Source organism: Sapajus apella, unplaced genomic scaffold (genome assembly GCF_009761245.1).
Source record: "Sapajus apella isolate SASKATOON/1434 unplaced genomic scaffold, GSC_monkey_1.0 scaffold2, whole genome shotgun sequence".
Classification (NCBI taxonomy): domain Eukaryota; kingdom Metazoa; phylum Chordata; class Mammalia; order Primates; family Cebidae; genus Sapajus; species Sapajus apella.
Window position 1 is genome coordinate 66,984,098 of NW_022436942.1, and position 16,614 is coordinate 67,000,711.

At 49.5% G+C, this 16,614-nt stretch overlaps 1 protein-coding gene across 2 annotated transcripts in view; it reads right to left on the reverse strand.

The window, feature by feature from the left end:
* Positions 1–16,608, reverse strand: part of SSH1 (slingshot protein phosphatase 1) — a 76,530-nt gene extending 59,922 nt beyond the window's left edge. Inside the window, exons 1-2 of one of the 2 annotated variants that reach the window (XM_032300649.1) lie at positions 16,453–16,537; positions 10,905–10,945 (exon numbers count right to left, since the gene is read on the reverse strand). Coding sequence is in view for 1 of the 2 variants with exons in the window: in XM_032300638.1 (XP_032156529.1) it covers positions 10,905–10,945; positions 16,453–16,521 (110 nt within the window). In the remaining variant the exon portion in view is untranslated. Of the gene's footprint in view, positions 1–10,904; positions 10,946–16,452 lie in introns of both variants that reach the window. The other variant, XM_032300638.1, reaches the window with a different exon arrangement.
* Positions 16,609–16,614: the final 6 nt, after the last annotated feature.

The window sequence follows — 16,614 nt, forward strand, 5'->3', positions numbered from 1 at the left end:
TATATATACACACACACACACACACACACACACACACACACACACACACACACATACACATACACGGGGGGCCGGCACGATGGCTCACACCTATAATCCAGCACTTTGGGAGACCGATGTTGGCAGATCACTTGAGTCCAAGAGTTCAAGACCAGCCTGGGCAACATAGTGAGATCCTATCTCTACCAAAAATACAAAAATTAACCAGGTGCGGTGGTGTGCACCTGTGGTCCCAGATGCTTGGGAGGCTGAGGTGGGAGGACCAACTGAGCCCAGGAGGTCAGGGCTGCAGCGAGCTGCAATCATGCCACTGTACTCCAGTCTGGGCAACAGAACAAGACTCTGTCTCAGAAAGAAAAAAAAAGAGAGAGTGAAAAAAAAAAAACATTGAAAGGCAAATTCTGATTTTCAAATCAAATGTTCCAACAAACTGCAGAAACAAAACCCAAGTTAAACCAAAGGGAACAGCCAAACAGCACAACGGCCCCAGAATGTTAAGTCTGTGTACTCCAATGTTTAAAAGTGGACCAGGTGTGGTGGCTCACACCTGTAATCCCAGCACTTCGGGAGGCCAAGGTAGGCGGATCACAAGGTCAAGAGATTGAGACCATCCTGACCAACTTGGTGAAACGCTGTCTCTACTAAAAATACAAAAATTAGCTAGGTAGGGTGGTGCGTGCCTGTAGTCCCAGCTACTGGGGAGGCTCAGGCAGGAGAATCGCTTGAACCTAGGAGGTGGAGATTGCAGTGAGCCGAGATCGTGCCACTGTCCTCCAGCCTGGTGACAGAGCAAGACTACGTCTCAAAAAAAAAAAAAAAAAAAAAGTGGGAGTCAACGGGAGCCCACTACCTACAAGGCCACAGGGGTGGGGGCAGGACTCAGGTCCCTAATCACAGCAACCTGCATTCACTCCCTGGCTCAGGCCTCCCACCAGCCTCGTGGAACTGGTTTCCTAAAATGAGGAGAGTCCCCACATTGCAGGTTTGTGACAACAAGGTAACAGCAAGTGCAGAAAGCTCCGAGCCTGGCCGGCACACCACAGAAGCTGGCCTCATTATCACCTAGATGCTCTCCAGGCTACAGCACATGAAGGGGATCTGTGACAATCCCTGCCTTAAGTAGAGCTCAGGGAGGCGATGGGGCCTGCCCAAATGCATAGTGGTACCGCTAATGGCTCAAGCGGGGAAAATGGACTGCAAAGCCTGGTTCTTCCGCTAAATGCCATTCTGTCTTCCATGTGGGGGTTCTGACACATAGGGAGGAGGAAAAGGAGAGACAGCACTTGAATTTTGGCGTGAAGAGCACAAGCTTTAGAGTCAACGAGACATGGAGTATGAGAGTCTCAGCTCTACTGTTTACTAAAAAAATCAGTCCGCTGACATCTCTGGGGCTTAGTCTTCTCATCCAGAGAATGAGAATTTAAATGTCCTTACAGGGTTTTCGCAAAGATTAAATGAAATAATGTACACAAGGCCATTCACAGAGTGGGGTATGATTCAGGTGTTCCCTTTTCTCTCCTCCATCTCTGCTTGATTTTTTCACCTGGGCACTTACCAACACACTACTATTGTACTTGTTTATTTTACTTACTGTCTTGTCTCCCTCAATAGAATGTCAGCCTCCAGAGCAGGGTTTTTAATTTTGTTCATTGCTATATTCCCAGCCTCTAAAACAGGGGTTGGTACACAGTAGGAACTCAATAAGTATCTGTTGAATGAGCAGCTCACAAGCAGACAAATGAGAACAGAGGGGTACTGAGACTGACCTAAAAGCACCGATATCACTCAACTTCAATGGAGGCAATGGTGGGAAGAAATCTCTCTGTCCTTTGTTTCCGGAACATCCAAGACCACTTTCAGTTGCTTAACAGGAAACATACTCAATTTACAAGACCTCTAGGGACCCAGTGCACACTGGGTGCTGTGAGGCAGGAGGCCAAACAGGCCCTGTCCCTAGAGTGGCTCCCAGTCTAGTGGGTAGGGCTAGCTTCTTCTTATGTGCGCAGAAAGGCCCTCTACTTGGTTTAATACTCTGCTGGTACCATCTTGAAATTCGTAATAATGTTTGTTGTTGTTGTTTGTTTGTTTGAGACAGAATCTCACTCTGTCACCCAGGCTGGAGCTCAGTGGTGCAATCTTAGCTCACGGCAACCTCCACTTCCTGGGTTCCTGCAATTCTCCTGCCTCACCCTCCCAAGTAGCTGGGATTATAGGCGTGTGCCACCACACTCAACTAATTTTTGTATTTTTGGTAGAGATGGGATTTCACCATGTTGTCCAGACTGGTCTCGAACTCCTGACCTCAGGTCATCCACCTGCCTCAACCTCCCAAAGTGCTGGGATGACAGGCATGAGCCACCGTGCCCAGCCTCTTAATGTTTTAACAAGGCGCTCCACCACGTTCATTTTGCACTGGGCTCCACAAATTATGCAGCCAGCCCTGCACTGCAGGAAACATTTACGTACTTAAGCGCATATACTATAATGCAAGTACCAAACACCAAGGAAACGCTAAGGAGAGAAAAACGCCTGTGAGAAGAAAAAGAAAGACGAATCATTTCCAAGAGAAGCTATTACCATGAAGGAAGTACGGGCAGGGGCACTTGTTGAGTCTACTATGGGAGAAGACGTTCATGTCATGAGCTCATTGAATTCTGACAGCCACCCTACAAGCTGCATACTACATTGCCCATTTGAAACTAAGGCCTGCTCAAGATCATATAATAGTCTACTGACATAACAAAGGACAGACATAGGAGCCAAACCCGTGCCCATCCCTCTCTAAGTCCAAAGCTGTGGGAAAAAATGTATCTAAGAATCAACAGGGGTGGTTATTTTTAAGGTGAACATATTAAAGGTGGGGTAAGTCTAAGAGACACCAAGCCTCAGAGCACGAACAAGCATGTGGGTGCTGAGTGGAGGGGACCAGTGTTCTCCAGGGTGGTGTCAAACTTTGTAAGACTCGTTCTCCATATTCCTGAACACCAGGCACCCCTTACCATCCGTAACTAGGCACATCTGTAACACTGAATCAAAACCTACTTGTTTACACGTGTTTTCTCTATATTAGACTGGGGGCATCCCTAGAACTCACAGACTGACTGATGGGCAGAATTCTGCCTGGTGCATGCACACGGGTGAGCCTTTCTCTTTGAATGTGGGCAGGACCAGAGAACAGGATGGGAGAGTTCTTAATTAGGCTGCACTGTACATTAAGGGTGATGAGATAATCATTACTGTGATTACAATCTGTTATAAGACCCTACAGCAGCAGACTCTTCTGTTGGCCTTGAAAAAGCAAGTGCCATGAATTTTACAGCTGCAAGAAAATGAACTCAGGCCGGGCACGGTGGCTGAAACCTATAATCCCAGAACTTCGGGAGGCCGAGGCAGGTGGATCACCTTAAGTCAGGAGTTTGAGACCAGCCTGAACAATACAGTAAAACCCCATCTCTATTAAAAATACAAAAATTTGCTGGGCATGGTGGTGTGCACCTGTGGTCCCAGCTACTCGGGAGGCTGAGACAAGAGAACTGCTTGAACCCAGGAGGCGGAGGTTGCAGTGAGCCGAGATCATGCCACTGCACTCTGGCCTGGGTGACAGAGCAAGACTCCATCTCCAAAAAAAAAAAAAAGGAACATGAAAAGAACCGCGTGAGCTTAAATGAGGAACCTGGGGTTCAGATGAGACCCCAGCCCTGACCAGCAAGTCTATGAGACCCCAAACAGAGAACCCAGCGATACTGTGTCCAGATCCCTGACCCACGCAATCTGTGAGATAATAAACATGAGCCGGGTGCAGTGGCTCATGCCTGTAATCCCAGCACTCCGGGAGACCAAGGCAGGCGGATCACCTGAGGTCAGGAGTTTGAGCCCACCTGATCAACATGGAGAAACCCCGTCTCTACTAAAAAGACAAAATTAGCCAGGTGTGGTGGCGCATGCCTGTAGTCCCAGCAACCTGGGAGGCTGAGGCAGGAGAATCTCTTGAACCCGGGTGGTGCAGGTTGCGGTGACCCGAGATTACGCCATTACACTCCGGCCTGGGCAACGAGAGCAAAACTCCATCTCAAATAAAAAAGAAAAAAATTAAAAGATAAAATAAAATAAACATGCATTGTTTAACAGTTAAGTTAGTGATAACTTCTTATACAGCAAGAGACGACTGATACAGTAACCTATACACACGTCCGTCTTCAGCATGAACACGGAACTTGGATGCAGTGGCTGTGTGACACCTCTTGGCAGGACTTTAACTGGGCAGACTGGCAACAAAGACAACAAAGCCCAGGCTAAGATGGAGCACCAAGGGCAGGGAGGAACCCCAGAGGGTGGACAGCTGCAAAAGTAGGGGTGCTCACTGAAAAGGGGACGTATGGTCTGCAGGGCAATGGCATGCCAACCCCATCCACTGTGACACTGTAGGGAGTGCGAGAAGGCAAAACCACACTTCAGAAGGCTGCAAGGGGAATGGGTTCCCTGGGGGACTTCCAGGTGGAGACCAAAAGGGGAAGGGAGTGTGGAGAGAAAGGCAGAGGAGTCAGGGAGTTCACAGTTTACCACTGAAACCAAATAACACAGAAGAGACAAAATCCTGCTGCTCTGGCCCAAACCTTTGCTAGGACAGGCAATCACAAATAACCAAATTACAATCATTCTAATGATTACGTTCCCACACTTGACTTGGAAATGCTGGACTGAAAAAAAAGAAAAAAAAAAAAAAAAAAAAAAAAAAACACTTCACTCCACTCCTGATCCACACCCTGGGGACAGTATTATCTCCCCAGTGTCTTGCCTGGCCCACAACTACTTATGTCTCATGCCAGACTGAGCCGGCTCCCAGGATGGCAAGGGAGCCAGAAGCTGCTGCCAGCAGGGCCATCTGCACACCAATTCCCACAGTCTGAACGGCACAGCTTCCAAAGAGGGACTGCAAGCGGCCAGCAGCAGCCTGCACATGAGGGAGGCAGGGGAGAGCAAGGGAACTGGATCTATACTGCTCTGCTGCAATCACCTGTGTGCCGGGCGTGAGATGATCAGTTCCTCAGACACTTCCCAGAAGGCCTTCAGAAAAACTGAATCACAACACTGCTTCCTCCAAGTCTGTATGCTTATTTGCATCTTACAGGAATGTAGCCGGGTAAAGGAGGCAGCCTATTCCCAGTCAAAGAGCATCTGGGGTGGGCACCCTCTCAAGCCTGGCCCCAGCACCTGCAGGGAGTCGGCCCCTCTAATTCTCCTGGGGCGTGAACTAACACTACACATGAGCAATACCTCGTGAAGACCGAGCGTAGCAACCAAGCCCACCATGGACCTGATTCTGGGCAAGGAACTTTTTTCTTGAGACAGGGTCTCGCTCTTTCACCTAGGATGGAGTGCAGCGGCACAATCTTGGCTCACTGCAGCCTCGAGCTCCTGGGTTCAAGTGATCCTCCTACCTCGGCCTTTTGAGTAGCTGGGACTACAGACATGTGCCACCATGCCCAGCTAATTTTTCTATTTTTTATTGAGATTTTTTTGCCATATTACGTAGGCTGGTCTTGAACTCCTGGGCTCAAGCAATCCACTCACCTTGGCCTCTCAAAGTGTTGAGATTACAGGCGTGAGCCACTGCGCCTGGCCTGGGCAAGGAGTATCAGACAAATTACTCCACAACCCTGAAAGGTCGTAGTGTCATCCCTGTTTTACAGGAGGAACAACTGACACCCACAGAGATGTAGGAACACACAGAGGTAACACAGCCAGGAGTTGGGTTTGGTAACTGGCACAGGAGCCAGATAGGTCTGCCTGACTCGGAACCCCACTGCCTTCCCCCTATACCTTGCTATTTCTCCTACATGTCTGGAATTGACTGCAGGGTCAAAGTTTCATCCATTTAAACTGTTTATTTTTATTTATTTTATTTCTTTACTTATTTTGAGACAGAGTCTTGCTCTGTTGTCCAGGCTGGAGTGCAGTGGCACAACCTTAGCTCACTGTAACCTCTTGGGTTCAAGTAATTCTCCTGCCTCGGCGTCCTGAGTAGCTGAGATTACAGGTATGCACCTCCACGCCTGGCTACTTTTTGTTTTTTTAGTAGAGGGGGGTTTTACCATGTTGGCCAGGCTGGTCTTGAACTCCTGAGCTTCAGTGATCCATCCTGCCTTGGCTTTCCAAAGTGCTGGGGATTAGAGGTGTGAGCTACTGTGCCCTGCCATTTAAACTGTTTAAATGCTACATGAAGGCAGAGAAATGAGGCCCTGTCACTAAGGGATGCGACAAAGACACACAGACCTGCCACGTAAGGTGGGTGTGGCACCTGTCACAGAGAGGGACACCAGGGGCCTCCTGCTTTCTCTGAAGAGAGGGACGTCACAAACATCTGGGGTGGGAGTACTTTTCACTGGCCATGAGGACTGTGGCCAGGTGAAAAGGAACCGGCCTAGGGAATGCGTGTGGTTGGGGAGCAGGGAGTAGGTCCGTGGACTGGCAGAGGCACGTGTGAGAGTAGAGGGTGGACAGGCCAGCAACACCAGTGACACCAGAACACAGGGAAGACTTTGGGGACCAGCAGGAAGAAGCCTCGAGAGGCCAGGGGTGATATGCCAAGGTAGAGGGGATGGGTCCAGAGGTGTCCCTCTGTGACAGGACAAAGGAGGTGTGAGGACCGAAGAGGTGCCACCAGGGAACCTGGGAAAAAGAAGGCAGGTGACTCGGAAAATCCAATCCATGTGTCCCTGCAATTTATTGAATATGCAAGAAGCAGAGCTGACTTTTTGGATGACCCAAAAGATGAAACTATTAGTTAAGGCTAGGCGAAGGGGAGAAAAGAGAGAGAAATATCCTGCTACCTCCAGTTTTTCTTAGAGACGAGGTAATGGCAGTTCGCCTTCGGGATCCATTGGAAACAAAGAGAAATCTCTAACTCTCCCAACCCCAAATAAACAAACGGGAACAAACTATTCCATAATTTTCTTCTCTAGGAGAGACTCAGAGAGAAAAGGCCTAAAAATGCAAATTACCACATGGATGTGAATGAGTTTCAGTCAAAGCTTAAACCAGGCTACAACAACTTTTCTTGTGTGGCAAGGAAGGTCAGGAGGCAGGATGGTGTCCTGTGCCTCAAAAGGGGAGTGCTACGTCAAGGTGGTTGAAGAGGGGCTTAAAAGGGGGGACAAGCCCAGAGCCCAGCATCCCACCCTGAATGAGAACACAGGACTCCAACTCCAGCTCAGGGTCTCCCAGTGGTCACAATGGTACTGGGGACCTGCTGAGAGTGGCATAGAAGGACTCTCGGTGGTAGTCACAATGATCCAACATCCTAGGAGGGACCCACCACCAGCTGGCATGAGTCCTTGATGCTGGCCCTGGCGCTGCTGCTAATTCACTCCGGTGGCCTTAGGCAAGCTCCCTCACCTGTATGTCTGAGACAGCTAATTCAACCGCACTATGAACCTGGTCTCCAGAAATGCAGCACAGTAGGGTCAACTTGGTGTTGAAGGTCTCGCTTCAAATACAGTATTTCCCAATTCCAATCTTGGGCGTCAACCACCAACTGGGAAAATCTCCCTTCTAAGGCTGTTTTGAGGATTCAATATGGAAAGCTGCCAAAGCCTTATTTCCCATCCCTTTGTAAGGTCCCCTGCAGCTCCCAACTAGGCAGAGAAAGGGACTTTTATTAGCGAGAAAAGGGCCAGGTGCAGTGGCTGTCATCATGCCTGTAATCCCAGCACTTTGGGAGGCTGAGGTGGGAGGATCACTTGAGCCCAGGAATTTGAGACCAGCCTCGACAACACAGTGAGAACTTGTCTCTTCAAAAAACATTTTAAGGCCGGGCACGGTGGCTCACACCTGTAATCCCAGCACTTTAGGAGGCCGAGATGGGTGGACCACAAGGTCAAAAGATTGAGACCATCCTGGCCAACATGATGAAACCCCGTCTCTACCAAAAAAATACAAAAATTAGCTGGGTGTGGTGGTGCGCGCCTGTAGTCCCAGCTACTTGGGAGGCTGAGGCAGGAGAATTGCTTGAACCCAGGAGATGGGGATTGCAGTGAGCCAAGATTGCGCCACTACACTCCAGCCTGGAGCCTGGTGCCTGGTGACACAGCAAGCCTCTGTCTCAAAAAAAAAAAAAAAATTTTTTTTAAATAAGCCAGGTGTGGTGGGGCACACCTGTAGTCCCAGCTACTTGGGAGGCTGAGGTGGGAACATAGCTTGGCCCCAGGAGTTCAAGGCTACAGTGAGCTACGATCATACCACTGCACTCTCGCCTGGACAACAAAGTTAAGACTCTGTCTCTAAAAAATAAAAATAAAATGTTTTAATTTTAAAAAAGGTTAAGGCTGGTCCGAGTGCAGTGGTGTTTACAACTAATTGATCACAACCAGTTATAGGTTTCTTTGTTCCTTCTCCACTCCCACTGCTTCACTTGACTAGCCTTTAAAAAACATATATTAAAAAAAAAAAAGGTTAAATACCAGTGAGGAAAGTCCACATACACATTTTCATGTCACTGCCATTTATAAGTTCATATTAACTGAAAACACTATGTTATAAGCTATTAAAGGTAATTAAAAAATAAAAATAGCTCTTTGTCCCAAAGATAGTCTAAGTGACGGAACTCAGTGCTCTCTCACCAATAACAGCCCTGACAGAGAGGGATGGGGTCAAGGGATGGAAGAGATGCCAACCCCAAGAAAGGGCTGGAGAGGAACCAGGGGAGGAGGCATGGGGGAGGGGAGTTCCAGGAGGGAGCTGGGGGAGGGGATCTGGGGAGGGGATCTCCAGGAAGGAGCTGGGGGAGGGGAGCCAGAGAAGAGAGCTCCAGGAGGAACTGGGGAAGAAGGACTTGGTGGAGGGGAGCTCTAGGAGGGAACTGGGGGAAGAGAGCTTGAGGAGGGGAGCTCAAGGAGGGGACCTGAGGGTGGGGAGTTTGGGAGGGGAGCTAAGGAGGAAATCTGGGAGAGGGGAGCTTGGGGAGGAGAGCTGGAGGAGGGCAGATGGGGAAGAGAGAAGGGGAGAGGAGCTTTCAAAGGGGATCTAGGGAGGAAATCTAGGGGAGAGGAACTTGGGGAGGGACACTTGAGAGAAGGGACTCAGGGGGGAGCTATAGGGAAGGGAGCTCAGGGAGGGGACTTTAGGGAGGGGAGATGGAGGAGGGGATCTAGGGAGGGGATTTAGGGTAGGGAGATTGGGGAGGGGATCTGGGGAAGGGGAGCTTGGGGAGTGGATCTAGGGAGGGGGTTTGGGGAATGGGAGCTTGGGGAGGTGGAGCTAGGGAGGGAAACTAGGGGGAGCGGAGTGGGGGAGGGAAGATGGGGAGGAGACTGGGGGGAGGGGAACTTGGGGAGTGGATGGGGTTGGGGGATGGGAGCTTGGGGAGGTAGATCTAAGGAGGGAAGCTGGGGGAGGGGAGGGGAGATGGAGAGGGGACTAGGGGAAAGGGAACCTGGGGGCAGGGATCTGGGGTAGGGGATTTGGGGGGAAGGGAGCTGGGTACCTCAGGAGCTGCTCTGAAAAGGCAGGCAAGCCCCTCTTTCAGTTCCTCCTTGACAGCCAGTCTCCAGACTTCCACTCCACCCCCTCCCTGCTGCCACCCAGACAGTCTGATCTGCAACTCGGCCCACAACTACCCCCACTTGGGAGTCCAGCTGCTTACAGTCTGGGAACGCTGAGGTGGGCCCTGACCTGACCAACCAAAAACCCCAGAGTGGCAGAGCAAATGTGTCCTGTGTCTTCAGCATAACACTAAAAGCGAAGACCCAGCAGCAGAAATAAGACATCTCATCTCTTTGATTCTGGCAGGCTAGTATTTCCCTACCCACACTATCTTTAGAAATCATGTGTGCCACAATAAAAGTGAGTATTTCCCCTTCCTTCACTCAAACACACAGAAACGTCAAAGAAAAGCTGATCATATTTCTACCAGTTCTGCATGAGAGTTTGACCAGAACACCCCGCTCTCAGTAATGAATAGTTGACCCCAATTTCTGAACACACATTTCCTCTTCCAATTAATTTTCCTTCCCCTCATGAGATAAAACAGACTTTTTTTTTTAAAGAACAATATCTCTGAAAGTTTGTTTACTTTTTTTGAACTCTGAGGTCAGAGTTTAAGACTGGCTCCTTGGTGTGAAGGAACATATTATATGAATATAACAAAGGGCTGAATCATCTATAAACACCCAAACAAAGGCAGGACTTAATTTTTGGCAAAAAAAAAAAAAAAAAAAAAAGTTTTTGTGTCCATTAATGAATACATCAGCTGAGGACTACATCTTGGAATCTTTTAAATGAGCAGAGCTAAAGATTTCTCATAAGCACAGTTAAAGCACCATGAATTGATACATTTAGGGGGTTGAGAATCTGTTTCAAATCAGCAAAGTGCTTATGGCCAAAGGAACACCTTACCAAAAGCGGAATGAAAAAGTGTGGGCAGAGTGTCATGATTATTCGTTTCATGATTATTAGGTTTTTTTTTTTTTAAGCAGAAGAATAGTCTGCAAGAAAATACATAAAAATGTTCAAGTTAGGCAGAGAGCAGTAGCTCTTGACTGTAATCCCAGTACTTTGGGAAGCCAAGCAGGAAGATCACTTGAGGCCAGGAGTCCGAGACCCTATCTCTATTAAAAAATAGTAAGCTACAAAAAAAAAAAAAAATGCCCCAAATGGTAATGTAAGGGTGGTAGAATAATGGCAATTATTTTCCTTCTTTTCCAAGTGTTATATAATATTACTAAAGCAGCTAAACATATGTATGGATTTTAAAGCATTACAGTTTTAGATGTGCTTTAGGTAATAATTGCTAAGGCACTGAAAAATTGGCATATTCTTTTTGTAGGTTTTCCCTTTGGAGAAGAACAAGAGCATTCCTTACCTGCTTGGGAGAAAGACTTAGGAACAAAAATGGAAAGTCTGCTTACCTGAGGTTTAACTTTCGATCTTCATCGCTCCCAGCCTCCAACTACAGAGAAAGAAAGAGAATATCACACCACAGGCACCACTGACAACACGCCTCGGATGGCAGTCTCACATTTTCCAAGCCGGTGTTGGAAAAAGATAAAGATATCCAGGAAACCTGGCTACTTCTAAGCAGCCGTGCCCTTTCCTCACCAATCCCGGTCTGTCCCTTGGAGTCATTTCCGTTGGGGAATTTTCAGGTTTCCCAATGTTGACCCACATTCCTGCCACAGTCCAGGGGATGGAGTCCTGTTAGCTGAGCATTTCCTATCTGGTGTTGTTACCCTGCACAGTCTTTAGCCCTCGGCCCTCAACTTTCCGGGGTTGTTCTGGATCTTATCCTGTTTTTCTCTTTTAAGGGGAGGGGGCCGTGTTTAAAGAGAATCCACTTCCTCTGTTGAGCCAGGCAATCACAGCTGAGTGATGAACACCATCTTCAAAAAACCATCCCAGGCAAGTCTTGCAGTGAAAGGTGGCCAGGAATCGGGCTGTCTGTGTGTAGGTCTCGAAAGCTCTTGGTGGTTCTCGAAAAGACTTAAACGTTTAATACGAAATGTTCTAGGCTATCAGTTTATTTATATAAATGCAAGAGAGAGACATTTAATATTTTCTGAAAGCTAAAAGGCCAAGAGGTTGGGCTCCAGAAGTACCTATGACTTATTTTTTTTTTTTCTTTCAAAGAGCAAACTGAAATGAGAAGGAAACACACACACACCCCCCAAACAACTCGGCACCGCTGGGACTTGGCATGCTTTTTATGTTGCACAGAGGCGCCCATTGAATGGGAAAGAGAAACCTGGAAAGCTGTGATGGCTGGGAGAGATGCAGGGCTGACTGAGGACAGAAATGAAGCAGAAGCCGAGGCGAAGGAAAAGCAGTCCAGAGATAACGTAGGGCGGGGCCTGGGCAGCAAGGGAAACCCACCAGGAGGTGGCAACTTCAACCAAGAACAACTACACCAGCTGGCCACGGTTGTAATCCCAACACTGCAGGAGGCCAAGGCAGGTGGATCATCTGAGGTCAGGAGTTCCAGACCAGCCTGGCCAAGACGGTGACACCCCGTCTCTACTAAAAGTACAAAAGTGAGACAGGCATGGTAGTACGTACCAGTAATCTCAGCTACCTGGGAGGCTGAGGCAGGTGAATCACTTGAACCCAGGAGGCAGAGGTTGCAGTGAGCCAAGATCGCCACCACTGCACTCCAGCCCAGGCAACAGAGCAAGACTCCATCTCAAAAAAAAAAAGCCAGGTGCCGTGGCTCACACCTGTAATCCCAGCACTTTGGGAGGCCAAGGCAGGTGCATCATGAGGTCAGGAGTTCGAGACCAGCCTGGCCAATACAGTGACACCCCGACTCTACTAAAAATACAAAAATTAGCCAGGCATAGTGGCGCATACAGGTATCTGTAATCCCAGCTACCTGGGAGGCTGAGGCAGGAGAATCACTTGAACCCAGAAGGCGGAGGTTGCAGTGAGCCGAGATCACACCACTGCACTCCAGCCTGGGTGACAGAGCAAAACTCAGTCTCAAAAAAAAAAAAAAAAAAAAAGGCATGTGTACACCAGAGGGCCAGAGAGTCCCTACATCCTATTAAGATGATGCACATACAAGATTTTGCAGAGGCACCTACCCCACACTGAAGGAGAATTGGAAAGACCGGGGAAGGCTTCACTGACCACAAAACAAGTCACAACAGCAACAAACTGAGAAGAGAATGTTGGGTCTAACCCAGTGGTTCTCAACTGGGAGCAAGTTCTCTCAAGAAGAGACAGTGGGCGATGTCTGGAGGCATTTTTCTGGAGGTCACTACTGGCACCTAGTGGGAAGAGGACAGGATCCCACATGTGCTACACATCCCACAATGCACAACACGGTCCCCCCACAAGAGAGAATGTTCTGGTCCCAAGTATCAACAGTGGGTTGAGAAACTCTGGTCCAATCCAAAATGTGCCTGGAGATCTGCCCATGAAAATTAGTCACCTTGAAAGTTTCTCAGACATAACAATGTTACGATCCATTCCTGAAAATTACTGATTTATCTATTCTTGTGTGCTGCCTGTTCACACAGAGGAACTGAGTTAAGATTCATAGGAAAATGACATAAGTGATAAAATTAAAGACTGGGGGGAAAAAAAGAAAGAAAATTAAAAGAGAAAGGAGAGCCTTAGGGCTGAGGGCTTGAAGGCTGCAATCCCCTGTTTCCCATGGCAGCAGCAGGCCTGGCTGTGTCAGGAAAGCGCAGCCCGAAGTGTCTGACTCATTATGAAGTTGCATTTTGATGAGTGATGACGTGGCTTGCGGGTACGGACTTCACAATCAGTTAATTCTCAGTCACTCTCCCAGGTTCTCGGATGAAAGGCCTTGTCAGGTCAGTTATTCCAGGGAAGCTACATATGCCACGCAACACATGAAAGAGGTAATCTAGTCCTTTTAGATGGGCCAGGGCCCACAGACAGGAAGCAACTCAAGCGAGGGCGGACCAAGGCAGAGCCGGCCTGGCCCACCCAGGTCTCCTGCCCCAGCGCACACCTGCTATCTCCATCACACCTTGCTTCTCAGCTCAACACATCTTGGTGAGGGCCTTGCCTTCAGGAAACATGCCAGCCCATTCAAAGTCCAGCCACAAATGCTGCAGCTTTACTACGACAGAATAAAAGCTGCCTGAGTTTTACTTTGTTTATCAGGTCATTGGCACTTAGTAAAAATAATGCTTTATAAAATAATTAAAAACGCAGGCCGGGCGCAGTGGCTCACACCTGTAATCCCAGCACTTTGGGAAGGTGAGGCGTGCTGATGATGAGGTCAGGAGATCAAGACCATCCTGTTCAACATGGTGAAACCCTGTCTCTACTGAAAACAAAAATTAGCTGGGCATGGTGGCACGCGCCTGTAATCCCAACTACTTGGGAGGCTGAGGTAGGAGAATCGCTTCAACCTGGGAGGTGGAGGTTGCACAGAGCCAAGATGGTGCCACTGCACTCCAGCCTGGTGATAGAGTGAGACTCCGTGTCAAAAAAAAAGAAAAATAAACTCTGTCTAGTAGAAACAATGCAAATGTCCAACGAAATATGGCACACCCATACAATGGAGTATTATACAGCCATGGAAACAAATGAAGTACTGCCACATACCACAACATGCATGAACTTTGAAAACACGATGCTGGGCCGGGCGCTGTGGCTCACGCCTGTAATTTCAGCACTTTGGGAGGCCGAGGCGATCGGATCACGAGATCAAGAGATCAAGACCATCCTGACCAAAATGGTGAAACCTTGTCTCAAAAAAAAAAAAAAAAAAAGAAAACGTGATGCTGAGTGAAAGAAGCCAGACACAAAAGGCCACATAGGGTGTGATTCCATTTATATAAAATGTTCAGAATAAGCAAATCCATAGATACAGAAAGCAGATTAGCGGCTGCCTAGGGTTAGGGAGAATAGGGAAGGGGGAGGCTGCAGCTGAGGGCTAAGGGGTATAGAGTTCCTATTTTGGTGGGGGGTGAAAATGTTCTGGAATTAGATGGTGGTGATGGTTGCATAATCTCATGAATATACTAAAAACCACTGAATTGTACACTTTACAATGGCCAATTTATGGTATGAAACTAAAAAATAATAAGCCCTTAAAAATGTGTAAGACAAGAACAGATTAGGTTGCAAGTAACTCTAGGGACATCGGGTTTTGAATCAGAAATCTGGGCTGACAGGCTCAGCCTAAAGCCAACCTCTCTCCTTACCTCAGGTAAGTTTTTGTGATGAGAACCCGAGATTACATGCATAAAAGTACTCTGTAAATTGCCAGACAGCAGAGATAGGAACAGAAAACAGGCCCTCCTCGCTGTGGGAAGGAAAGGCGCTATTGCAATCCAGCTTCTCAGTAGCAGGCCATTGATGGCCAGTTTCTTTTGCCTCTAATCAGCATGTAGAGGGGGGATTATTAGAACCTTCTGTCTGTAGACAACTCATGAGTGGCCTCACCTCTCCAAGGAAAAGGTTCAAGTTCCCAGGCACTCTGAAAACATCTCTGCCAATCCCAGCAAAGCAAGGCTGAAGAGCTACCCTACCAGGAGACGGGGCTGTCAAACCAAACGCAAATATTATTCTCTCGTCTCACACAGACACACAAACCTCCCCCGTGTTATCAGTCAACTTCCCCCACTCCCTCCCACAAAGAAAGGGTCTGAAGAGCCCAGATGCCGGCTGCAGAACTTCCTGGGCCTGAGACTGCAGAGCCGCCTCTCCAGTCTTCTCTAAACATAGCTAAGGGTCTGCAGGCAAACACTCAGCCTTGTTATAGATAAGAGTTTAGACCAGAGGCCTTCAAGGGTTCTTCAAGAGATGGTGGGCAAGACTGCACGACCAGAGGGTCACCCCTGCAGCTACAAGAGAAGTGACCTGCTCAGAGGCCCAAGGCCTGAGCCTAGGACAAGCCAGGCCAACCGTGCAGGCTCAGAGGGCACCAGTTCCCTCAATCAACCCCAGAGGAAGAAGCCAGGCAAACAGATTCGGGCCTCACACACAGAACCACAAAAACGTGCACAGTGCCGGCACACGCAGCCCAGAGATGCACCTATGCAATCACCCAGAATGGGTCACAGCCACACAGAAAGACAGACGCACATAAACACACAGCCCTAAGTGATGTTACAGAAAGGAAAAGCCAGACTCAGGCTGCACACAGAACCCGCAGCACGCTCAGTCACCGTCACACGGCGACACGGGCACGCCTACAGCCAGAACTCCAGAGGCGGCAGGTGGGGAAACAATCTCACATGTTTGTAGGGGCACCTCCAGATGCCTGTCTCACTCTGGCACACCCGGAAGACAGGTCAACCAGAGTCACATCTCACATCGCAAAGCCAGGCACACAGGCAAAGGGCCTAGACCTGCCCCGGCCACAGGTCTCAGAACCAGCGGCTCACGGAGTCACCCAATCAGGGGTCCCAGTCGCACATCCAGTCACTCCTGGACCTGGGTCACACTGCAGAGTCACCCACAAATGGGAGTCCCCTCCACACACACAGTCCTCCCAGACAGGGGTCAACCCCCAGACAGGGGTCACACCTGAAATCCCAGTCCCCACTCACGAGGTCACACCTGCACACACAGTCTCTGCAGTCACCCTCAGATGGGGATCACAACGCATAGTCCCCGCCAAACAGGGATCACCCCAAGATGGGGGTCACCCCCGATGGGGGTCACAGCGCGCACACAATCCCCTGCAGGCACTTCCGGAGGGGCACTGCACACGGTCCCTGCAAAGTCGCTCCCCCATAGGGGTCACACCGCACACAAAGTCCCCGCACAGCTCCCCCAGACAGGGTCACATCGCACACAGTCCTCGCACTGTCACCCCGGTCCGGCTGCCCAGCTCGGTTCCTACAGTGGGGTCCCCCAAGGCGCTCGTACAGCCGCCACCCCCCCTCCCCCCGCTGCGCACGCGCGGCCCCAGCTCCCGCGGCCTCGCCTCGGCGTCCGGCGGCCCAGGCCGGGCGCAGCAGGCCTGGGGCTCACCTCGCTGTTGCTGGCCGAGGAGGAGGCGGCGCTGGGCGTGGGCGACCGCTGCAGGGTCACCAGGGCCATGGCTGCGGCGCGGTGCTAGGGCGCCACAGAGGTCTTGAGCTAGAGCCGCCACCGCCACCGCCACCGCCGCCCGGGCCGGGCCCGGGGCCTCCA